At 39.4% G+C, this 26338-nt stretch overlaps 1 protein-coding gene across 1 annotated transcript in view; it reads left to right on the top strand.

Moving 5' to 3' along the window:
• The window catches only part of MCCC1 (methylcrotonyl-CoA carboxylase subunit 1), a 37135-nt gene extending 11274 nt beyond the window's left edge, over positions 1 to 25861 (top strand). Inside the window, exons 6-19 of the mRNA XM_075938053.1 lie at positions 35 to 182; positions 1241 to 1362; positions 2947 to 3058; positions 3628 to 3709; positions 4603 to 4730; positions 9174 to 9357; positions 9920 to 10029; positions 11797 to 12013; positions 15971 to 16057; positions 17391 to 17440; positions 21861 to 21998; positions 22586 to 22693; positions 23225 to 23296; positions 24945 to 25861. Of these exons, the coding sequence (XP_075794168.1) occupies positions 35 to 182; positions 1241 to 1362; positions 2947 to 3058; positions 3628 to 3709; positions 4603 to 4730; positions 9174 to 9357; positions 9920 to 10029; positions 11797 to 12013; positions 15971 to 16057; positions 17391 to 17440; positions 21861 to 21998; positions 22586 to 22693; positions 23225 to 23296; positions 24945 to 25064 (1678 nt within the window). The 3' untranslated portion in view covers positions 25065 to 25861. The remainder of the gene's footprint in view (positions 1 to 34; positions 183 to 1240; positions 1363 to 2946; positions 3059 to 3627; positions 3710 to 4602; positions 4731 to 9173; positions 9358 to 9919; positions 10030 to 11796; positions 12014 to 15970; positions 16058 to 17390; positions 17441 to 21860; positions 21999 to 22585; positions 22694 to 23224; positions 23297 to 24944) is intronic.
• Positions 25862 to 26338: the final 477 nt, after the last annotated feature.

The following is a 26338-nucleotide window of genomic DNA, read 5'->3' as shown; positions in this document are numbered from 1 at the left end:
ATTGCTATTTTAAATAAAACCATATTTTTTAAAGCACCTCGAAGGCTATAATGTCTGCTGCTGGGGTTCCTATCATTGAAGGTTATCATGGTGAAGATCAGTCCGATAAATGTCTAAAGGAACATGCCAGGAGAATTGGGTATCCAGTAATGATTAAAGCAGTTCGGGGAGGGGGAGGAAAGGTAAGGAAAACTCATGCTAACTACTTCTATTTGATTTGAAGTTATGCTAAACGATTATATTGTATTTTCTGTTTTATGTAACTGAATTATATAAAAGGAATCTTATCAGTAAGGTAACTGCAAATGTATTATTTTAATTCGAAGTTAATAAAATAACATCCAGCACAGCATTGTAAATTCTTTCATTGTGGTTTCATTTTATTTAGTCAATCTTGGGCCAGTGTTTTTTGCTTGTAATGACTTGTAGAATTTCATTGACTTAAATGGAGTTCCAGCAATATACAGTAGCAGAACATTTGGCCCATTTGTGGTTTATAGGTGAAATTGAATGAGACTCAGTTGTGGCCTCTGTAATTTTGTTAATGGTCATTTAAAATATGTGAATGTTATATAAATAATACCTTAAAGATACCCATCAGTATGTAGCTGTTACTTATTGCCTGGTGACCTCCCTGATGAAATGTGAGAAGAGCCTGCATAAAAATTTCATGGTGGGCCTCCAGGTTTGTCTCGGTGGTTTCCATAGCAAATGTATGTATTTCATAAGGAAAAACAAAATGATTTTAGTCTGCCAGCTGTGGAGAAAAAAAAAAGCATAAGCTACAGAAATCAAATTGAGGTCTGTCCTTAACTATACCAGTGGAACAAAATTATCTTGTAGCCTTAGTGACACTTTATTTTCTGTGGGATTTTCAAAGGATTAACTGTTTAAAGATGTAGTGTCCAACACACTAGCCACTTATAGCTATTTGGCCAATTGAGTGTGGCTAGTTGGCTTGAACAGTATGGTTATTTGGCCAGTTGAGTGTGGCTTGTTCACTAGAGCAGTAGCCTCTAAAGTGGCTACTGCTTCAGAACTGGTTGGACACCATAAGTTAGAAGTTAATGAACAATTCTCTTGAGACATAAGAAGGAATATCATTCTTTTATTCTTAAACACATATTTTCATTATTGTTTTAATCATTCACCAGTTTTCACACTGTTGGAGATTTCTATTAATTGTTATTATGTACTTGTTCTTCAGTTAATATTTAGACAACCTTATGTTGTATCTTAGGGAATGAGAATTGCTCACTCAGAAAAGGATTTCCTCGACCAATTAGAATCAGCCAGGAGAGAAGCAAAGAAGTCTTTTAATGATGATGCCGTGCTAATAGAGAAGTTTGTAGACAATCCAAGGTGAGAGAAGTGGATTATATTTTTAGTACTAAAAATATTTTTAAAAACCAGTACATTTTTATGCAAGATGATAGTTTGTGTCTTATACAATATATCACACTCTTTCTGCATTTGCATTAAAATTAGGGTAGATTTACTAATTTTACAAAGTGTGACATGGATGACAGTGACTTTCAATTATAATTTTTAACAAATCTGGCTATCTTGGCAACATATTGGCAGCATCCTAATGGGGGTGCTGTGGAGAGAGACCTAGATATCACATGCAGTATATGTTATAACAGTGACATGCCTAGTTAGTACATCAGCTTTCTGATCTCACCATTCATTTAGATCGAAAGAAAGCGATGTGCAGTAGTGCTTAAAGCAGAGAAATAAGAGTCACTAGATTATGGTTCTCTTCCTGACTTCCTCAGCCTGTATGTACTCAAACAGGAATGTTAATCTCTGTGCCTGTCTGTAAAATATGGATGATAATTCTTCATTTACATTTATGCTATAAGATGAGCTCATCAAGGGTACGTCTAGACTACAGGCTTTTGTCAACAGAGGCTTTGTCGACAGATACTGTCGACAAAGAGCATCTAGACTACATCCAGTTCTGTCGACAAAGCAAGCCGCTTTGTCGACATGAGAGTGTAGATGGAAAGGACAGTGTAGATGCAATAATGCCTTCTGTCAACAGAACTCTGTCGACAAAAGATGTTATTCCTCGTAGAATGAGGTTTACAGCCGTCGACAAAACTGCTGAGTTCTGTCGACATTATGTCGAAAGAACTCGGCGGTAGGGTAGACGCAGGTATAGTTTTGGTGACAAAAGGTCACTTTTGTCGACAAATCCCTGTAGTTTAGACACACCCTAACTTGCATAAAACTCTTTTGCCATACATAGATTGCACAGCAGTAGTATTCTGAGCATACACCTTGTTAAATGTGTAGCAGGTTGGTCCATATGAAAAGTTACAGTTGAAGGTACCAGGTGATTAGACTGACTTATCTCTAAATATAGCTTTAAAGCACCTGTATTGTGAAAAGAAACCTAGACCTGCTTTTTGTCAGTTCTGCACATGAAACTCCCATTGATTTCTTTGGGAACTGCCTGTGTCTGCAAACGATGGGATGATCAGGACCCTCGTAAATTACTGTCATACCTAAAAATCTGCCTGTCTCATAAATAAGAACGGTCACAAGCTGTTATTTGTCCCCCCTGGAATAATATTTTACAAAATAAGTGGTTTACTCCATTCCATGCATGTCAAATGATAGGAGAAGTCAAAGGGCCTATGTGGAAGTTGCAGAATTCACAGATTTAAAACAAGATGAATATTTAGTCCAAAAACTAAGACAGAAGTAGCATACTAAATATGTTCTCTGTTGTTTTTAACTCATGAAGTTTCAATAGGATAACCATAAAGTTCAATCTCAAAACTAGTAGTTTTAGGAGGTATAATATGTTTCAAGTATGGAACCTGTTGAAGTCAGTGGAGTGCTGTTCAGATGTCTGCCTAGGTGGAATTAATAGCAAAATTGAGGCCTTTGTGATCGCCAGTAAAACACATTGAAACATTTGTTACTGTGAAACAGGCATGTTGAAGTACAGGTGTTTGGTGACCAGCATGGCAATGCAGTCTATTTGTTTGAAAGAGATTGCAGTGTGCAGCGAAGGCATCAGAAAATCATTGAAGAAGCTCCTGGGGTAAGTGAAGGGTTCCTAATTAGAGTTTATAAAGTAATTTGATTTTGGATTTTTTTTTGTGCACGTCTGTCTGTTTTTTACATCAGTGTCCATTCTGCTAATTTTATAAATCAATCAATCTCAGAACCTCTTTACATTTTATTTTTACAGAAAATAACTCTGCTTGTTATTTGAGCTCCAGAGACAAAACAGAAGGTTAGAACATAGGATTTTACTATACTGAATAATAAACCATTATGCCATCTAGCTTGGTATCCTACTTTGGGAAGTGGACAGTATTTGATGTTTCAGAAGAGAAAAAACCCACACTTAACCTATAATTGTCCAAAATTTTGCATATTATATTAATTTTTGTCACTTTATCAAGTATTCTCTACCTTCAAGGTTTACAGTGTAAGCTGATTGCTATTTGGATCAGGAATTAAAGATTTTAAATATGATATGGTTCAGGGTTTTACTTCAGTTTTTTAAGGATGGCATAGTGTCCATGTACAGTAGTCATGATACCGTACATGGACACTATGATACTTTCAGTAATGTGTAATCTTGTTTTATCATTACATTCACAGCCAGGAATTGAGCCTGAAGTGAGAAGGAAACTTGGAGAAGCTGCTGTCAAAGCAGCTAAAGCTGTGAACTACGTAGGAGCAGGTACATCAGCTTTAACTTCCTCCTGTTGCCTTTCTTTTGACACTCAAGGCTCTATTAACTTAAGTCAAAGGGCATTTTCTTGTTTTGGAACATGAGACACACTTGTAGCATTTTTTTAAAATGTTCATTTAACACAGTTAAGTTCTAAGCTAACGAAAGTTAGCATGAACCCCCTGCGCAAAGCTGGTGTAGGACTACTGAAGAGGGAAAACCAAAAAGTCTGAAAGCAAATAATTCAGCCAGATAGTTTATTTGAAGGTGAATATTACAAATGCACATCAAACTATGCGTGCAAAGTAATGTATCATTCACCTTGTAAACAAGGTGTCAGTTTTCAAACTTCAAGGCCTTCTCTAAAATGATCCTGTAGAAAACAGTTGTAATTTCTAATATATTTTCTAGATGATAATCAGTTTAGAAAAATATTAACACCTTTGATTCTTTTAAAGATATTTTAAAGATATTCTTTGGGAGGAAAGAACAAGGCACTTCTTCTTGAAGGATCCTGAAGCAGTTTATAAATGTCATATATACAGCAACTACTGAAAATGCAGCTGCTTCTGGAGAGAAGATTAGCAGTCCACCAGCACTGAATGCATGTCTAAGCAAATGAGAAAGGGCCTTGAGTATGTAGGTGTCAATCACTGTGGATCTTTCTGATAAATTGCATGGAATTCAATTTCTATGTCTTGGGATAATAAAGGTGTGCTGGAATTTGATCCAGGATTTCTGGCAGTTTAGGTGTTTCAGACCTGATGCTGAGACCATTAACACACCTTTCCAGTTTTAGCAAAATATTTTTGTCATAATGAAAATCACTCAGTGTCTTTAGATGGCCATCCTGTAGAAAGACTTCCTGTCTCAGTGAAATATGTTCTTATTCAATCTTTCAGGGACGGTGGAATTTATTATGGACTCTCAACATAATTTCTACTTTATGGAGATGAACACCAGGCTGCAAGTGGAGCACCCAGTTACAGAGATGATCACGGGGACTGACTTGGTGGAGTGGCAGCTTAGGGTAAGGAGTAACTAATGTTAGTTGTAAGGTAGCAGGGATGGGCAGTGTCTGTCCAGTGCTTCCCATTATTGTGTGTAGGATGCTGATCTTTCACTTTCATGTTTGGGAGTGATTCCCATTGCTCCTTTCTCACTCAGCATTTAATAAAGGAGCATTGTGGAAAGGCTTTGAATGGAATCCCCACATAGTCCTCCTCACAGGACAGGGTTTCAAAGTGTCATGGGATACGAAGGCATGTCACAGGGATATAGAGAATATGGGGAATGAGAGAAGATTCTTAGCTTTATCCTTGCATTTCTGAATACACTTTAGAAGCTCAATTTTAACATGTGAAGTAATTTTTTGGCCCACGAACCATGCACAAGACACAGCCAGAGAAACAGAAACCCTTGTAAGAGTTTTACCCTTAAAATGATTCTTAGCTTTACCCTAAAATTAGTGTATTTTCCCTTACTTTTCCTGGTTTCTATCCTGAATTCTTTGGAGGGAATAAAAAGCTCCCTGTTGACCTATTAGTTTAAAAATCCTGAGTACTTAAAAACCCTCTTGTGAAACCTTTTCTTAAGCTTGTGTACAGATTTTAGAGAATATAAAGGAAGGGTGTGATTGACTAGGCTCTAGCAATAGTGGCAACTGTTAATTAGCACGTTTTTACAGCCACTTAGAAGGATTTTCTTTTTTCTAATAAAATCTTGTTTTCCAGATGACCAGGCTTTTATTGAGCAGGCTTTTATAGACTCAAGCTTTTCCACTTGAGCCATTGCAGTAAGAAGAAGAAAAAACATTTTTCATTGTGCTTCAGTTTTTATGGAATGTTATAAGATCATCTTATACCAGGGTGGGGAACCTAGGGCTTGGGGGCCGGATGTGGCCCCCAGCTTGCCTGGATCCATCCCCCAAAGCTCAGGGTTTCCTCCCTATCATTGGGGGAGCCTACGCTGGTGCTCCAGCCTCCACCACCCTCTCTTGAGGCTGGAGCACACAAAATCTACTAGTCTGGGCCCGTCTAGGCTCTGGTGTGCAAGGGGAATATGGGAAGTGTCTTTCTCCTCCTCAGTCGGGGGCCATGTCAGTGAGAAGTTTGTTTGCTTCTCACTTGTGTGCAGCCCCCAACTGATTTTAAGGCGGCCCCTGACCCAAAAAAGTTTCCCCATCCCTGCCTTACATTAATAGAACTTTGGGAATAATAGTCTTTCAAAATCCCTTAAATTACTTCTTGAAAAGAGTAAGGAATAACATCAACATTTATCAGCATCATCCATCACTTGTTTCTCATCACTTGTGAAGTTACTTGTGATCAAAGGGTCTTTCTTCTTCCCTGGTCCATTTTCTCTTTTTGCTTGATCCTGCTATCAGATAAAAAATATAGAATTTGTGGCATTGCTCTCATACCATGACAATAGATTGATATCACAGACACAGGGTTATGACTTTCTCTCTGAGTTGCACTGGACTGCATTGCTTTGTTGTCAAGCAGAACCCATCAGCAGCAGGGACGCATATATTCTAGAATGGTGGTTGAAGCATGAACGGACTTATGAATCACTACCACATTTGGCATGTAAATATCTTATAACACTAACTACAACAGTGCCCTGTGAATGCATGTTCTCACTTTCCGGTGATGTAAAGAAGAAGCAAGCAGCATTATCTCTTGCAAATATAAACAAACTTATTTGTCTGAGTGATTGGCTGAACAAGAGATATGACTGAGTGGATTTGTAGGCTTTAAAGTTTTAAATGGCTTTATTTTTAAATACAGTTATTTTTTATACATAATTCTACATTTGTAAGTTCAACTTTCATGATAAAGATATTGCAATATACTGTAGTGTTTGTATTAAGTTCAATGAAAAATGCTATTTCTTTTATTTTACAGTGCAAATATTTATGATAAAAAATGTAAAGTGAGCACCATATACTTTGTAGTCTGTGTTGTAGTTGGAAATCAATATATTTTAAAATGTGAAAAACATCCACAAATATTTATATAAATGCTATTCTATTAGGGTATGTCTACACGACAGCACTAATTCGAACTAACTTAATTCGAATTAGTTAATTCAAACTAAGCTAATTCAAATTAGTGCACCTAGACCTAAAAACTAATTTGAATTAGCATTTTGCTAATTCGAAATAGCATGTACACATTGAGTGGACCCTGAACCGAAGCTAAGGCTGGCCGGAACCAGTGCCAGCAGGGCATTAGGTTAGGACTTAGAGTGTGGAGCTGCTGCCTCAGGCTAGCCGAGGGCTGTGCTTAAAGGGACCCGACCCCCACCCCGGACAGACAGTTCTCAGGGTTCCCTGCTTGCTTGTCTAACTCGATGAGGGACAGCAAAACAGTCCTATCTTGGAGTGCCCTGAGTGCCCACACTCGGCACATCACAGCACTCGGCCATCAGCCCAGCTGCACTTGCCGCAGGCTGCCATCTGGGGGGGTCAATCGGGGGGCTGTCAGGATCCAGGAGGCCCTGCAGGAGAGCTTCCACCCTGAGGAGTCCGCAGAGCCTTGGAAAGAGTTCAGAAAAGGACAACTACAATGATTAGGGGTTTGGAACAGGTCCTATATGAAGAGAGGCAAAAGAGACTGGGACTTTTCAGCTTAGAAAAGAGGAGACTGAGGGGGGATAGGACAGACGACTATAAAAGCATGAGTGTTGTGGAGAGGGTGAATAAAGAAAAGTTCTTCATTAGTTCCCATAATAGAAGGACTAGAGGACACCAAATGAAATGAATGGACAGCAGGTTTAAAACTAATAAAAGAAAGTTCTTCTTCACACAGCACATAGTCAACCTGTGGAACTCCTTGCCACAGGAGGCTGTGAAGGCTAGAACTATAAGAGGGTATGTCTACACTGCCACCCTAATTCGAACTAGGGTGGCTAATGTAGGCATTCGAAATTGCAAATGAAGCCCGGGATTTAAATATCCCGGGCTTCATTTGCATCTTGCCGGGCGCCGCCATTTTTAAATCCCCCTTAATGCGGACTCCGTGCCCATGGCTACACGTGGCACGGAGTAGGTAATTCGAATTAGGCTCTCTAATTCAAACTACCGGTACACTTCGTTCCACGAGAAGTAACGGTAGTTCGAATTAGAGAGCCTAATTCGAACTACCTACTTCGTGCCGCGTGTAGCCGCGGGCACGGAGTCCGCACTAAGGGGTTTTTAAAAATGGCGGCGCCCGGCAAGATGAAAATGAAGCCCGGGATATTTAAATCCCGGGCTTCATTTGCAACTTTGAATGCCTACATTAGCCACCCTAGTTCGAACTAGGGTGGCAGTGTAGACATACCCACAGAGTTTAAAGAGAAGTTAGATAAAGTCATGGAGGTTGGGTCCATGGAGTGCTATTAGCCAGGGGGTAGGAATGGTGTCCCTGCCTCTGTTTATGGAAGGCTGGAGATGGATGGCACGAGACAAATCGCTTGGTCATTGTCTTCAGTCCATCCCCTCCGGGTACCTGGTGTTGGCCACTGTTGGCACACAGGCTACTGGGCTAGATGGACCTTTGGTCTGACCTAGTACGGCCATTCTTATGTTCTTATGTTCTAAGCTCAGGACTCAGGGTCGGGGGTCTCACTGGACCAACTTGATTTTCATGCAGACCTGCTCCTGGGTTCGCATGTGGCCTTTGGTGGCCAGGCTGGCAGCTATCCTGCCCTAGACGGCCTCATTCCTGTGCCTAGTGCGGAGGTCGTGGACGTTGGAGGCCTCCCCCCAAACCTCAGTGAGGTCCACGATCTCTGCACTAGACCAGGCGGGTCCTCTTGCAGCCCTGGGCAGGCTCCTGGGAGCCGCCAGCCTGGTCCTGGGAAGAGGCGGAGGGCTGGGTGGCAGCGGGTGGCTGGCTCATGCCGTGCCAGGTGCAGGGGCTGCTGGCTGGGTGCTGGCAGGCTTGCAACTGGCATGAGCACCGTAGCCAGACCGTGCCCCTTTAAGGACTCCGGGGCCGGGAGGGGGGCAGAAAAGTTTCCCTGGTTTGGCCCAGAGTGGCCACCAGGGCAACCTGGGAAGGGCTAGTCTCCAACTAGTTCAAATTAAGTGGCTACACAGCCCTTAATTCGAACTACTTAATTAGAACTAGGCATTAGTCCTCATAGAATGAGGTTTACCTAGTTCAAATTAAGCGCTCCGCTAGTTCAAATTAAATTCGAACTAGCAGTTTGTATGTGTAGCCCCTATTAAAGTTAATTCGAACTAACGGCTGTTAGTTCGAATTAACTTTGTAGTGTAGACATACCCTTATTGTTTAAAGAATGTGAATATTTTAATCATGTGATTAATTGTGATTTTTAATTTCTTCAGGAGTCCTAATATTTGTATATCTTACTTAATTTCCATCTGTTGGTCACTATGATTGAAAAAATCTGCACCCACTTGCTAGTGCTCTGTCACGGTTGCTCCCAGGTGACTGGAAAATTACTATACTACTTGCAGGTTGCAGCAGGAGAAAAGATTCCTTTAATGCAGGAAGAAATTGCACTCAGTGGCCATGCATTTGAAGCTAGAATATATGCTGAAGATCCTAACAATAATTTCATGCCAGGAGCTGGACCCTTACTCCACTTATCTACACCACTACCTGACAGGTTTACCAGGATAGAAACAGGAGTCAGACAAGGTAACATTGAAGATGGTATTAATTGAAAATACCTGTTTTAATGAGCTGGTCTTTTAAAATGTGCTCTCAAGCAATTCCCCTTTGGCTGTGGTTTTTTAATCTTGTGCATGTGCTTAGCTTGAGACCAGAACTTGCCCTGACAATATTGTCATAATTATAAAACACTACAGACTTCTCCTTTAGGATTCCACTGTATCTTGATTGGATCCCTAAATATCTCATCCTCCTCTTCCCACTCCAGTTATTGCCCTTATGGGATAGGCAGACTGGATTTCTTTCAAAACTTGTCAGTACTCCACGTTAATTCAGCAAAGAAGGTTGGTGTTCAATAACATCCTTCTGTAACATTCCAAACTCAGGTTGGTTTCTGAATTAAGAGATGGCTCCATAAATCAAACCTGAGTTTTCTATGTGGCCATTTCAGAGCACTAGCCACTAGGTCTGTCAGTGTATGGTATGACTACAGTGATAGTATCACCCTTATAAAGTGTCGTAGTGAACATACTTAAGTAAAGGTGTGTTTCATTGTCTTAGAAATCATTTCCTTTTATTTATATTTTAGGTGATGAAGTTTCTGTACATTATGATCCTATGATTGCTAAATTAGTTGTTTGGGCTGAGGATCGCCAATCAGCATTGAAAAAGTTGCGGTACAGCCTTCATCAGTACAATGTGAGTATCCTCTTGTTATGTATTTGTTCAGTACGTACCACAATGGGATCCTGGACATTACAGAAATACAAATAATAAAGGGATCCAATATGATTTCACATCTGATTCTACATACACTATTACACAGCTCCTATCTCTCTAGTAACAAAATGCTATTACAGAGGCAAAAGAGTTTTTAAGAGGGACTGATTTAGCTACAGCCAATCTGTTTCAATGTATTTATTTACTCTAGTACTTTATACATTGATAGCTACGTTTTTCCTAATTTTCTACACCATTTAAATCAGTGTAATAAGTGGAGCTCTGATGCTGTGCCTGAAATGTAAAGTTATGTTTTGGTCTTGAATTTTCCTGATGTTTGGGGATGTCTTGGATCTGATGTCTAGGGTGCATCTACACAGCAGGGCTTAACTTGAAATCAGCTAAGCAAATTGAGCTACGTCAATTGCGTAAATTATTTCAAAATTGGGAGTGTCTACACAGCACTTATTTCGAAATAGAGCACTCTTCCTCCAACTTGCCTTACTCGTACAATGAGGGTTACAGGAGTCGGAGTCAGAAGTCCTCCAGCTTGATAGTATTTCAACATTATTTCAAAATAATGAAATAATACACCTGCTGTGTAGACACGAACAAAGTTATTTTGAAATAATGTTGCTCTGTAGACATACCTTTAGTTTGGAACTTTTAAAATTTAGAAAGGATTGTTCAGTATTTTAAATTTTACTTGTATTTATTTTCACAAAGTAAAACACACACTAGTGAAGACTTCAGAACATTTTGATTGCAAAAAAAATTAGACTTGAAGCCAATTGCAATGCATAGTTTATTTATATTTACTAATTTTAAAAAATATTTTTTCAAGGGACACAATCAAATTGGGATTCTGAAAATGTTTTGTGTGCTATTGTTAGAAGTAATACACAAGATAATAACTTAATAACTGAGAGAGATCACAAATATATTATACTTTTTTTTAGTTCCTCTAGTGTGAGCATTTGACAACACGTTATAACTAATCAGTTTCACTAATTTCTCCTAGATAGTTTCCTCTGTTGTTTGTTGGAGTCTTTTGCACAGCAGCAGAAGAAAGAGAATCTAATGATTTTTGTAAAATAGTATAAGTCCACTGCAGATGTAGCACCTAAAACAGGTTTTAATTCTTTTTTAAAAAAATTACTACATTTCAAGTTAACAATTTTTTTTTTTAAATCCTGAGGCAGGATTTCCAAAAGCATTCAACGCTGGCCTCCGTCTGCTCCCATTAACATCAGTGGTTAAACTCTTTTTGGCTTCAGTGAAGGAAGAGGTGAGGTAGGCCCAAAGTGAGTGCTTTTGAAAATCTTACTCTTGTTCTTCAAAGGAGGTAGTTTCTTTAATAATGGGATATCTACCAATTGAAATGTTTACACCTTCTCTTGTCAGTGCTCTACTACACTGATGTCACTTTTTAAAAAGACTTCTCTTATGTATAACTTGAGCAGACAGCTGTAGGTCCATTAGCAGTTCTTTATTTTTGTTTAAAAATACATTATCTTTTTCTTTTTTGTAGTGTTGTAGTAGCTGTGTTGGTCTCAGGATTTGAGAGACACAAGGTGGTGAGGTAATTCTTGGACTAACTTCTGCTGGTGAAAGAGACAAGCTTTCAAGCACTAGGGAGTTGAAGAAAAGCACAATGGAGCTCAAAAGCCTTCTCTCTCTTACCAAGAGAAGTTAGTCAAATAAAAGGTATTACCTCACTCACCTTGTCTTTCTTTTTCTTGACAGATCGTAGGACTAAGCACCAATATTGAATTCTTACTAAGCTTGTCAGGACACCCACAGTTTGAGGCTGGAAACGTGCACACCAATTTCATTTCACAACACCATGATGAGCTGTTTCCAGTGAAACAGGCTACTCCAAATGAAGTTTTGTGCCAGGCTGTTCTAGGACTCCTATTGAGAGAGAGAATGATGACAGATGCTTTTAGAGTTAAGTCTTATGGTAAGATAATTTTTTCCCTTTTCTTTAGTTTGTTTTTCTTTTGAGGGGGTGGGACAGAAATCAGAGATTCTATCCATTTAATTAATGCTGTCCTCCTTTTTTGCCTCTTTTTTCACTATTTAATCTCCTGATATCTGGTTACTACCATCCACTGAGAGGGCCAGAATATAATTTTCTTTAGGTGACAGATTTGATTCAGGTGTTCTTTACTAAATATAAAAAGGGGAATGTTCTGGGGAGTGTTCTAATGTACTTCAGATAGAAACACGCAACTCTCCATTCGCACATGTGTCATTTCCACTTTGCTCCTGTCATAGAACCGTAGAAGGATTTGGCTTGGAAGAGACAGGTCATGTAGTCCAACCCCCTGCTCAAAGCAGGACCAACCCCAACTAAATCATCCCAACCAGGGCTTTGTCAACCCGGGACTTAAAAACCTCCAAGGATGGAGATTCTACCACCTCCCTAGGTAACCCATTCCAGTGCTTCACCACCCTCCTAGTGAAATAGTTCTTCTTAATATCCAACCTAGACTTTCCCCACTACAACTTGAGACCATTGCTCCTTGCTATTATCTGCCACCGTTGAAAACAACTTAGCTCCTCCATCCTCTTTGGAATCCCCCTTCAGGTAATAGAAGACTGGTTTCAAATCCCCCTCATTCTTCTCTTCTGCTGACTAAATAAGCCCAGTTCCCTCAGTTTCTCCTTGTAAGTTATGTACCCTAGGCTCCTAATCATTTTTGTTGCCCTCTACTGGATACTTTCCAGTTGGTCAACATCCTTTCTGTAGTGGCAGGTCCCAAAATGAACACAATACTCCAGGGCTATGTCTACACTGGCACGATCTTGTGCCAGAGATATGCAAATGAAGCTAAGCATGGAATATCGCCGAGCCTCATTTGCATACCTAATGAGCCGCCATTTTGCAGAAGAGGCGCTTGCGCTAGAAGGAGCTGTCTACACTGCCCCTTCTTGCGCCAGAAAAACCCTCTTGCACAATGCCGCTACGCTGATTATTGTCAGGAATAACGGCATTGCGCAAGAGGGTTTTTCTTGCGCAAGAAGGGGCAGTGTAAACAGCTCCTTCTGGCGCAAAAGCCTCTTCCGCAAAAAATGGCGGCTCATTAGGTATGCAAATGAGACTCGGCTGTATTCCACGTTTAGCTTCATTTGCATACTTCTGGCACAACAACCCGCTAGTGTAGACGTAGTCCAGATGTGTCCTCACCAGTGCCAAATATAGGAGAATCATTACTTCCCTCGATCTGCTGGCAGTGTTCCTACTAATTGAGGCTATTAGTCTTCCTGGCAAAGGGGCACACTACTGACTCATATCCAGCTTCTTGTACACCGGGGTACAAGAAGCTGGGCCAGATCCAGCTTGCAAAGCCGGTGGATCCAGACCGTGGCTACCCTGCTGCTCCCCCACACCCAGGTCAATCAAGACTTGGGGATAGGGGAGCGTACATAGTCACCTCCCCCACCAGGGGCACGTGGCATCCCAGCAGGGTAAGAGCAGAGGGGGGAGAGACTTTGGACGCTCCCCTACCCCAGGCCAATCAAGATTCTTCAATTGGCCTGGGGGCAGGGAGAGTGTGCGAAGTCTCCTCCCCCTGCCAGGGGCATGCGGCATCAGAGGGAACCATCAACTGTTTTAAAACAGCCGTCGGTTCTTTCTAGCATCCACGTGCCCCTGGCAGGGTGGGGGCTGAGGGCAAAGGACTTTGTATGCTTCCCCCCACCTCCAGGCTCTGATTGGCCTGGAACAGGGAAAGTGCACAGAGTCTCCTCCCACTGTGGCACCTAGAGGGAACCGCCAGCTGCTGGCAATTCTTTCTAGGCATGGAGTGGGGGCAACGACTTCACATGTTCCCCCAGGCCACTCAGGGTCAATGGGTGGGGGAACACAAGAAGTCTCTTAACCCCACCCCTTCTGGGGTGGCTTTGGGCCACTTCAGAAATTTGTGAAGTGGCCCCCTTTTAAAAATTAGTGCCCACTGCTGTTGTACACTATAATCCCCAGGCCCTTTTCTGCAGAACTGCCGCATAGCCAGTTAGTCCCCAGCCTGTAGCAGTGCATGGTCTCTGCATTTCTCCTTGTTGAACGACAAATTTCTTTTGGCCTAATTCTCCTTTGCTTTTTTAAAGATGTGCACACTACTTGCCTTTTACCAATCATTCTGGATCATCCCTGGTCATCACAAATTTTAAAAAATAATGGCCAAGGGCTCTGGAGTCACATCAGCCAACTCCCTCAGCAGCCTCAGAGGCATTGCACCTGGCCCCATGGACTTGTGCATGTCTAGCTTTTGTAAATAGTCCCTAACCTGTTCTTTCACCACTCAGGGCTGCTCACCTCCTCACCATACTGTACTGTCCAGCGCAGCAGTGAGGGAGCTGACCTTGTCCGTGAAGACTGAGGCAAAAAAAAGTTTTTTCCACATCATCTATCACAAGGTCGTCTTCCCCCATTCAGTAAGGCAGGGGCAGATGACCGTTTTGCGGGGCCCCGGGCAGCATAATTCCGCGGGGCCCCCCCTTTGCCAGGGCGCATGTGCGGGGCTTTCTGAAGCGCGGGGCCCGGGACGGCTGCCCCGTTCGCCCTGCTCTATATCCGCCCCTGCAGTAAGGCTATGTCTAGACTACAGGGTGTGGTTTTTTTTTTTTTTTTTTTTTTTTGAAAAAAGTGGCCTTTTTTTTTTAAAAAACTTCACCTTTGTCTAGACTGCCATTGTATTCTTTCAAAATTAAATCGAAAGAACACAGTGGTTTTTTTCGACAGCAGTAAACCTCATTTTATGAGGAAAAACGAAAGAGCTCTTTCGAAAAAAAGGTGTTCTTGACCGCAAACAAGGCTTTTTCAAAAGAGAGCATCCAGATGGCCTGGGTGCTCTCTTTTGAAAAAGCTGATCGCTTTTTCAAAAAAGTTGTGGCTGTCTAGACGATCTCTTTCGAAAGAAGCATATAGTCTAGATGTACTCTAAGGATCCATGCTTTCCATGATCACCTTCTTGTTGCTAACATACTTGTAGAAACCCTTCTTGTTATCCTTCATATCCTTTGTTGCTGCAACTCTAAGTGTACTTTGGCCTTCCTGATTACATTCCTGCATACTCAAGCACTATTTTTGTATATTTTAATATTCCTCCTTAGTCATTTGTCACATTGTTCCACTTCTTCTAAACTTCCTTTTTATCTTCAAAATGCAAATTTCTTTCCAATGAGAAAGGCTAGCTCAGAGTCTTTTTAATGTCCATCAAAACTGTTTCTTCAGACAGCCTTAAAGACCTTCAGATTAAAATACTAAATAGATCCTGGTCAGGATCTGGAGAGGCAAGACAGTTTAATGGATTGAGCATGGCATAGGGAGCTAAGAATTCCTGTACTCTATTCCTGGCACTTCCATTGTGACTGTCAGCACATTCAAAGTCACTTACAGCTTGATCCAACACCCACTAAAATTAGCTGAAGGACATCCATTGACTTCAGTAACCTCTAGCCTCTGTTTTCATAGCTACAAGAAGAAAGGTATTTACAGTTATACATTGGAGGATTAAAATGTCTGATAATGGCTAGACAGGTAGCAAATTCTTATTGCAGTTTGATGATTGACCAAGAATTGCACATGCACCTAGTACATGCCATGCCACCATTTTTTGTTACTTTACCTCCCCACCTCTGTCCTACACTCAGTCTGCTTGTGTCCCTCATCCCCTTGTTATAACTTGTCTGACTGAGCAGAGACTATCATTTACTATTTGTACAGTAAATATGACAATAGGGTCCCAACATGCCCTTTGGTGCAACATAAATATTTAAAAACAGTAAAATAATAATAATAATGCTAATAAAGTGGTTTGAAGACGTAAAGCTCTACATCATAGCTAAGCATTTTTGTGTTTTATTTATAATATAGTAAATACAACATCAACTGTTTATGCATTTGTTATTCCAGATAAATTCTCACCATTTGCATCCAGCAGTGGTAGAAGAATAAATATGTCCTACACCAGAAAGCTGACTCTTCTAGATGGTGAAAATAGTAAGTGGTAGCTGTGGGTAACATGTTTGAGAGCTCTTGTTACTTCACCATGAGTGTGCATGCACGAAGTTGTAAAGATTTGGAAGAGAAAAGAGCAAACGTAGGATTTTTTTTAATCTAAGATCAGCAGAGCCAAAAGCGTCTGCAAGCCCCTTGCAAGGTAGGGGTGGGGCTAAGGGTGGAAGGGGAATGGCTGAGGGAAGCTGGTCTTCAGTGCTGCCTCGAGTGAGATGCACCTTCCCCCTCCAATCGTTAGTAGTTGCCTGGAGCGTGTGGTTCTCTGGCAGTGATTTAAAGAGCCCAGGGCAATGGCAGCCACTCAGTCCCTTTTGACTTGCCGACGCCCAGGGCACAGATCCCTTTGCTGTCCATCCTTCCTCCCCCCAGCGGTGGGCTTGTCTATGATTGATTGGGCAGGGGAAAACCATAAAGACAGCGTGCTCCAGTCAGCATCTTTAGTGATGATGGTGAATTCCACACTCAGATTCCCAGAGACACTAACCAAGTTTTTTAATAAATGTCCCTAAAATTTAGGATTCTAAAGCCATATTCAGACACTTTAATAAAAGATCAATTTTTCATAGGACCTGAACATCTGTAGTTCCCATTGACTTCACTGGGTTGTGGATAGTCAGCACCTTTGAAACTCTTAGGGTATATCTACACTACAGAGTTTTGTCGGAAAAATGGTGATTTTTCCGACAAAGCCCGAGTTACTTCAGTACTGCAGTTGCATTCTTCTGAAAGTAAATTGAAAGAACAGAGGGGTTTTTCCAGCGTTGGTAATCCTCTTTCTATGAGGAAGAAGCCTTTTTCCAAAAGAGCTCTTTCGGAAAAAGGCGTGTGTGGACAGGGAAGAGGGAGTTCTTTCGAAAGAAGAGGAAAGAGGAAAAAGCACAGGTGTCCTGGTGGCCACTCTGTCCATAGTAATCACAGCTTACGTGCAAGATACCATCCACACTGAATGGACGCTATCTTTCGAAAAAGCAGATTGCTCTTTTGATGTGCTTTTGTATGTGCACGCTCTCTTTTGGAAGAAGATTTTCGGAAGAGCTCTTCCGAAGAAAGATTCTTCCAAAAGAAGCCTGCAGTCTAGACATAGCCTTAGATAGTTTTATTCAAGTAACTAAATATGGGTTCTGTCATCCAGCTTTTTGCTCTTAATGTCAGTACAACCTACTGCAAGGTTTGCTGAGCTAGTTTTAACAATTTTTGTTGGTTCTCACATTTGGAAATTTATATTTATTGAAAAGGATGCTCTGAACTCTGTTTTTAAGTTTAATTTATCTCTGTCAAGTAAATCTTTGTTGTTTTTTTAAATTGTATTAAACAGAGGTGGACATATCTATTGATTACAATCAGGATGGTTCATATAACATGCAGGTAAAGTTCTATTTTCTCATACTCTTCAGTAACTGATATAATAATGATGAGTAAAGTTAGTTTACTGTATATTTCTTATGTATAGGCTAGCTGCATCACCTATTATTAAGTTGCCCATCTCTTCCCATTATAAGACCCTGTGTTTCAGTTGTGGATTACTTTGCCAGACTTTTCATTTGCTCTGAAATTTTTTGTGTCAGGGATTTGCCTCGTTCTGAGTTTTTATTTACGTTTCAGCCTAAATGATTTTCATTTCTGAGGATAAGACTAAGGAAAAACACATTACCTGTCAGTCTTTTCTCTAATACTTTAGAGCAGGGATTTGATATGTGCCAGAGTGGGTAGCCTGTGTCAGGAATATACCTTTTGCCAACCCAATGAATTTCCAAACAAATTTGGTCAAAGTTATAAGCCTTTGAAAAAACACATTCTGCACATGCTTACTGGAGACTCCTTAGGTTTTAGCAACTAAATTCCCTAATGCTTCTGTCTAGGACTGAGTAGCATTTTCCCTGCAATGGCAGGTCCAAGCAGCTGAGTGAAAACCAAGGAACCTGTCTCTCCTGTGCTCTCCATGATCTCTGCTGGGCCTGAGCTGTGGGAGGATAGGGGGAGAAGTTGCTGCATTTGAATGCACAGGGACCAAGAGCTGAATTTGTGGAGATAAAATAGGAACAAGGAGGCTGGTGTTGTAGAGTGGGGAAAGGCTGGGACTGGAGATGGATGGGATTTGGGGTCAAAGAACCATGACAAGGACAGATTAGAGAAAATCGGGCAGAAGTGGTCATGGGAGGTGAGAGTGGGCAGAAAAGTCAGTGCCCACTAGAGCACAATCATCTCCAAAATCTGGAATGTAATCCAGCACTCCTAAGTCTCACCATTCCAATGCTGTCACCAAATATCTGTGAAACCCACTGTCAAATGTGTGCATATCTCCTCCCCCTCTAATGCTCCTCCCATGTAGAGGATGACAGCCTATTGCTATGAGTTCTGTATTAGCTCAAGTGGCAGAAATCTGTGCAATGGATCTAAAGATTCCAAACCTGCTAGTGACCAGTATAGGTGTCGCTATGATACCACCTGATGAAATTGCTATATCTTCACTTAGCTTGTTTAGAAACCTAGGAAATAAATACAAAAAGTTATGTTAAAGAACATGATAAAGGTTACAAAGTCAAGTATTCAAAAGTCGGGAAAAGGTTATTTCATCATACTTCATTTGGCCCTCTTCTGCATATGCGTTATAACAGTCTTCAAGTTCATAATTACCTATAATGGAGTCGTCACTCGTCAAACTTGTTTAGGTGCTTGTTTTTTGTGGATTATGTATCTTAAAACCACACATTTTAAGAGTCTGATGATGCTCTGTCATTATTGAGCATTTTGAAATGCCAACATTTCATGCCTCTGTCACTATTACCTCTTGTAATCAATAAGGGTATGTCTAGACTACATGCCTCTGCCGACAGAGGCATGTAAATTAGACTACCTGACATAGTCAGTGAAGCGGGGGTTTAAATATTCCCCGCTGATCGTTGGCACAGCGTGGCAGTCAAGACGTGGATTGGTTGACAGGGAACACCTTTGTCAACCGCTCCATTATGCCTTGTGAAATGAGGTTTATTTTAATGAAACGGGAGATATTTAAATCCCCGCTTCATTGACTATGGTGGGTAGTCTAATTTACATGCCTCTGTCGGCAGAGGCATGTAGTCTAGACATACCCTAAGAGTTTACATGATTTGGGGGCATATAAAATCAAGGCAGTAAGTTGAGGCAAAGTTTAAGCCATTGTTATATGGCTTTATCATAAGCCAACACTGAAATAAGTGTGTGTTTTCTTTTTCACTCTCCAGACATAATAGATTCTCAAGGCTCGTAGAGCATCTTACAAACTGCTTCCGTTCCACAGCATCCTCTTTCATACAAATGGGGCAGCTCAGCCAAGTTCTTTGAATAATTTATAACCTAATATTAGAACAGCAAATTGCTGAGCCCATGGATAAGGATTTAAATAGAGAAATCTATGGAATGAATACAGTGTATGTTCATATTTTATGTCCATTTCCAATACCTCTGCAAATCTAGGCCCTGAATAGCTGTGAATTTGTGGCTCACAAAATTAATTTAAATGCAATTAACTTAAGAACAAGTCAGAGAAAATGTTAACCAATAAATATTTTCATGTATTGAATTTTTCATGTTTAGCATCCTGTTTAACATATAGGATTAGTATGTCTGAAAACTTACATTCTTTATGAGCGGAATAGGGTTAGCTTACTACACGTACTGTAAGGTTCTCCATCTTGTCTTGATCCCATTTTGGAAGGATTACTTAGGGCTTGTCTCTATTACACTGGAGTGATAGATCTACCAGCGGTCAGTTTATTGCATCTACTTAGATGTGATAAATCAATCTCCAAGTGCTCTCCCATCAATGATGGTACTAAACCACAACGAGAAGAATAGTTGGCATCAATGGGAGAGTAGCTCCCCGCTACCTTTACCGCACACAAGAAGCTGTGGTAAGTATGTCAACGTTAGCTATGCTTCCCATAGTCCCCTTGGCTGGAAACAGTGAGCCACAAGGCTCCATGGCTACAGACCCTTTAGGTAAACAAAGCAGTACGGACCTGCTAGCATCTTTCCCAAAATGGGCCTGCAGAGCACTTTGAGAAACCCTGGTTTAGATATTTGCAATATTGTAATATTTCATTTCTATGACTACTGATGTTCCTTTATGTGACTACAGCATAGCATTTTGGCTTATTGGATCATATAGTACAGACAGGACTCCATTATACTGCCTGTATAAGAAGTTTGACCATTCGCTGTTTTCCAAGCTCCCCTGTGGAAAAAAAAGAAAAGAAAACAAACTGCAGTCTCTGATAGCTGATCTCTCAGTCTTAGGCATGCATACGCAGACCTTCTGTTACCTTCCAGGACACAAGAATCAATCGTCACCTTAAAAAAAAAAAAAGGTGCGATTTTATTAACAAAAAAAAGATATACTTGATAAAGCATACTTGGTTGCTAGGTGTTACAGAGCAACTGAGAAAAGAACTGATTAAAACACAGAGAAATGGTATCTCTGGGCTAAAGCTTAAAATTCCAGTCAATTGGGGGGGGGGAGGGGGAGGGGGACGACACATGGACTTAGCACAGAGAAGTTTAACCAAACAACAAAATGAAGAAAATAACCCGATCGTGACTAAATAGATATTTTCCTATCTACTTACAATCTGTGCTTCAAAGTCCAGTCCATTTCCATGCCCAGTATTCCTTGTAGACATAGTAGTTCTGCCTGGTTCAATTCATCTTTTTTCCCCAGCTCCTAGCTTAAAACTCACACAAAGAAAACAGCAGGCAGGTATATCTTCCAATTTCAACACCTTTTTCCATTGGGTCTCCTGGCTTCCTGCCAACACCCCTAGCTACCTGAATTTAACCCTTTAATCACTGAATGCTGACCAGCACTCCCCCATCTATCACAACAGGATTGTAACATTTCATTTCTATGACGATTGATGCATGTCTGTGACTAGTGCTGCAGTGTTTCTCAACCTTTTTTTTATAAAGTACCCCTTTTAAAAATATATATAAGTACCCCCAGTACCTACAGTTTTCAGACACACAATTTTTTTTTCTACCATTGCAACACATTTGTTTAAACAACTTAATCGTAGCCAGGCAGGCGAAGAAATTTTTGGGTATAAAAAATACAAAAATAATAAAGTGCTATAAAACAAAAATTCAGTTTTCTCCAAATTTCAGTTGTGTTGACTTCTCTCGAGTACCCCTAAGGATACTTGTACCACTGGTTGAGAAATACTAGACTACAACATAGGATTTCGTCTTACTGGATCATTCAGCATAAGCAAGACTCTGTTATCCTGCCTGTATAAGCAGTTTGACCATTCTTTCTTCTTTTAGCCCTGAGTACTGTAGCATTGGGCAGCTTCCTTTGTAGAAACACTATGAAATAGTGTAATATGTTGTGACTCACCACAGGGGCGCGTCCTGCTGGTTGGTCTGGGAATTAGCTTCTTGGTGCTAGAGCGTCCCCTTCTGGCTGGTGTGTCTCTGTGTGTCTACACTCTGGGGTCCTCCTGCTCTGGGAATCCCCGACACCCTATGCCCTCCTTGCCTCAGTGACCCACTGCCAGTCTTCATTTAGCCCCATCTAGTGCCCCATCACAGATAGCTTCTCCCATTTTCCACAATGCACTGATACAACCCCAATGGTGCAGCATAGTAAGTATAGATGCACAAACTGGGAATGGGAGAAAAATTCCTTTGCAGACACAAATTGAACCGTGTTACTTGTAACCAGTTAAGGTAATTGTGCCACTTACTGTTACAAAAGTATGGCTAAGCTCTGTGCCTATAACAACTTTTAACTGTAATGACTATATTTCAGATAAAAGATAAAGCTTTCAATGTTTCTGGAAACATTTCTAATGAGAACGATTCAACTTACCTGAGATGTTCAGTAAACGGGATTGTTTATAAATCTAAAGTGGTCATTTTGGACAACACCATTTGCCTCTTCTCTCTGGTAAAGTTTCTTTTTAATAGACCATGTGAGGGGGATAAGCAAAATGGGGGAGGAAATGGAGTGTTGTGGACTTATATAATCTTAAAATAAGGAGGTGAGATGTGTCACTATTTCAGATTTTTAAAAAAGACCATAATCTACAGATCCTTGCTAGATTTATAATTATAATTAGAGGTTGGTAAGTAATCTACAACTAAGTAAATTAATTGCAGTTAATAAAATAAAAAATGTATTTCATTTGAAAAATAAAACAAATCAAGATGGAGATAAAGGAGAACTCTAATTTAGTCCTGAAAAATAAATTCAAATTAATACAACAACTTATCTTGGCATTCTCTGAATTACATTAGAAGTAGAACTTATGAAGAAGAAATGTACCAGTTTGCATAATAAAGTTGGTCTGTTTTTTCCAGTAAAAAGAGATTAAAAGAGAATTAAGATAAATATCAGATGAAATCCACATGTATTAACAAATTACTCAGAACCAAACTTAATAACAGCTGTAACTATAAATATAAATCGAGGTTTGTGCCAGTTGTAATGTGTTATGACATTAACTCAATCTTGGTTTATTTAATTTTCTGTAGAAAGGCAGTGCACAAATTGGCCTTCCAGTACCTAAATATTTATCTGAAACAAGTGCAACAGGACCTCAAGGAGGAGCTGTAGCGCCTATGACTGGGACAATTGAAAAGGTGATTGTTACAAATGTGGGTGGAGGAAGACAAACAAAACCTTTCCAAATATCTCCTACCTGGCCAGGTTCTAATAGGTTCTGCAGCACAAGAGTCATGATCAGACCGGACAGTCCTGAGGGTGCTGTGGCTCTTTCCCGTTGGGAAAATTAATTAATCTATACAGGTGATTTCCAGACTACCTGGTGGTCTTTCTACAGAACACAGGAAGTATTCTTTTAAAATTCTAAGCATTTGGCTAAATTTGCCATTCTTAAAATGAATTGGCTTTTCAACCAGATGTCCTTAGAGCTGAAACCTTAGGGCCTCTCTGCTCTATTCCTCCCTACCCAAGCCATGTCATAGCAGATAAGCCTACTGAAAAGGACCTGTTCAGAAGATGCCATTAATATTCAGTTTTCCTTCAGTTTTTCTCTGAAGGCAATTTTCACCTTTTTGCCAGCCAGATATCCAGGTAGAAATCCTGTCCAAGTAATTTTGATTACATGGACATACATGATTTTTCAATCCTTGCTTGCTTTGTATTTGTAGGTATTTGTGAAAGCAGGGGACAAGGTACAGGCTGGAGACCCTCTAATGGTTATGATAGCTATGAAAATGGAGGTGAGTGACATTAAAAAAGTTTTATTACTGGGAAGAAAAAAGCAAATGTCAGTAATTCTGAAATGTATCCTGGGTTGTTTTATTGCTATATTGCACAATTCAGTCTTGTATCAGCAGCAGCTCTTCTTAAATATTGCAAAACTAATATGTTATCGGACTGGATTTCAGAGAATTATGTTTACTGGTATATTATTAGCAAAGAATGTTCTTATGTGTAATTTTTATCAGTAATTTTTGTAAATGCTCATTTTGTTAGCTTTTTAAATTACTCAAAAGTGAATCATCCAATATTTTCAATACAAAACTATCTTTCATAATCTGGGTACTTTCCTTTTTTTCACCATGATTTAAACACTTTATATTGCTACCTGCAGTTGCTTTATGCTGAGATTTAGCAAGTAATGATTCTCTAAATATATACTCAAGAGTTTTCTTGTTTGTAATCGTTTTGATTATTGTTTTCATAAAGCTTTGCAGAGAGTAGACTAAAGATTTTTTGTAAGAGTCAACATGAAATGTAATGTAGCATTACTTGGGATGTTCACTCATTTTTTGTTACATTGCTTGACCTCGGCTAAAATTAGCCTGCCCTATCCCAGTTTCTGCAGTGGGAGCTGATTGGGTTTGGATTTATTTTTATACCACAGCTGAACTAACAACAGGTTTAAGCTAGTATTTTAGTTAATTTATAATTTTTATAACATTGTATAAAATCCTGCATATTGAGAAAATTAATTTAAGTGTAAAAACATTAAAACTTACTTTGGTAATTGTATATGCCTATATGGGTGTAACGTTGGATCCATGTTCCATATGTGGCTCTGTGTATTGTTCAATGACAATTTACTATTTAAAATAAAAGGTTTTATTGCAAAAATAAATTATTTGAATTCTTGTTAAGTTACACATTATTTGTTGTTGTGTTGATTATTAGACTAATCATTTAGAAACTATCAGTGCAACAAAAGGTACAATGGAAAAATAACATGATATAATAATCTCAGTGTTTGTCTGTAACTTTAAAAACAATAAGTAGTCCTTTAGCACCTTAGAAACTAACAAATATATATATAGTATAAATTTTTTTTGTTAGTCTCTAAGGTGCTACAACGACTACTCGATGATATAATGGAGTCAAATTTGGACTTGGTGTATAAGCAGTTGGCAATCACATCTTAATTTAGCCTAAATCTGCTAAATAAAAACATTTCCTGTTCACAAAACAAAAATGTATTAAATATATCAGCAGAGTCCATTCAAAGGAACTGACCTTTTAAATGGCTAACATTGTTGGATTAAAATTGTTGGTTTTTAACAGATATCTAATTTATTTTTAAAAAGGAACAATGAAGTAAAACAAGGTAAAAATATCTGTACTTCAGAATGAAACCCCAAATAGTGTTTTGTTTTCCCCTCTAGTTAAATATTGAAGAGGAAAACCCAAAGTAAATTGAAAATTAGATGGTTCTTTCAAGAACAAAAATAACATTTTAAAATGTATCAAAAAGAAGTGGCAAATGTTTATTTGATCTAATCTAATCTCTGCTCAATGTTTATATGGTTGATTGTACTAAGATGGAGTTATTAAAACAAGAAAGAAATGTTAAGAATATTCTACTGATTTATTTATTGACTTGTTTCTTTGCAGCATACTATAAGGGCTCCAAAGGCGGGAATAATAAAGAAGGTTAATTACCAAGAAGGCTCTCAAGCCAACAGACATGCTTCACTAGTTGAGTTAGTGGATGAAGACATGGAATCAGAATAAGCAAGATGCTATTTTTTGATTTCTTGGTTTTCTCTAAGAAGAAGTTGTCCTTCTATTTTATTCAGCATTCCATGGATATAGTTACATTACAGATTATGTCCACTTTCCCTTAAAACTGGATACCACGGAATTCTAATAAAAGATGAACAGATAAAGGTCTGGTCCTGCAATCGTTAGTGTAAAATTCCTATTGAGTAATTACATTTGCCTGATTAATGTAGGACCTGACCTTATATTGGTATTCATAGGTGTTTTCTTGTGATTGGAGACTAGCTTCTAAAGTATACATTCTTGCCTACTTTGTCATTAAAGAGCTACTATTTTGCCATATTTTGCCTTAAAATTTCCTACAGTTCACACTCCTTGTAAGCCAATTTGAAAGCTGTCAGTGATGGGCAAATTTAAATGAGTACATAATAATATCATCATCCTTCCTGAGGCAAAACTCCCATAAAAGGCTTGACTTTTGCCTGAGTATTGAATGCAGGATTGGTCTTGTATATACTCTTTGCTATGTCACTTTATCTCTTGGTGCTTCTGTTTGTCCATTTGTAAATGGGGATAATAGTGCTTGGTTACCTCACACCTCACTGGGGGGCGGGGAACGATGGAGATTGAATTTCCATAAATATTGTTCCAGACGGGCAGTGTAATATTATTGTTATATTATTCAAAACTGAATCTGTTTTCAGGATGTGTTATTCTATCTTGAGAGCTCAGTTTGTAATACAGAAAGATTGTACATTTATTTCATATTAAATATTTGTGCCATAAAAAAATACATATTTTAAAATTCTGATTACTTTCCCACATTTCTTCATGTTTCAGTCTACAAACCTTATATGTTGTTCATTTGCCAGAATGTGGCCTTCCCAAGATCCATAAAACATCAGACTGAGAGTAATACTTATTGCTACTTTCACGTGTACGTTTTTTTCCACAAAGAAAAATGTGTGGTTCTTTTATACATAAAAGCAGTGTAAGTGCGGGGGGTAGGGGGGAGAAGGGGATACTGCATATTGGTTATTTGCTGTATTTTAAAAATACAGTTGTTGATGCTGAAACCCAGATGCTTAGATAAAGGAAAAAGACACTTTTTATTAATAAAGGGAAAAGACACTTTTTATTAATAAAATGCTCATTGTAAGTATTGTCTTTCAATTAATGAAGTGGTTTTTGTCACTTCAACTTTCAGGATACTGTATCTGTGCCCATTGTGATTATCTGGCATGGTTTGAACTGTAGATAGGACAATATAGTTGTTACAGAACAAT

This window comes from Pelodiscus sinensis, chromosome 10, assembly GCF_049634645.1.
Source record: "Pelodiscus sinensis isolate JC-2024 chromosome 10, ASM4963464v1, whole genome shotgun sequence".
NCBI classification, from domain to species: Eukaryota; Metazoa; Chordata; order Testudines; family Trionychidae; genus Pelodiscus; species Pelodiscus sinensis.
This window is presented reverse-complemented; position numbering and strand designations above follow the sequence as displayed.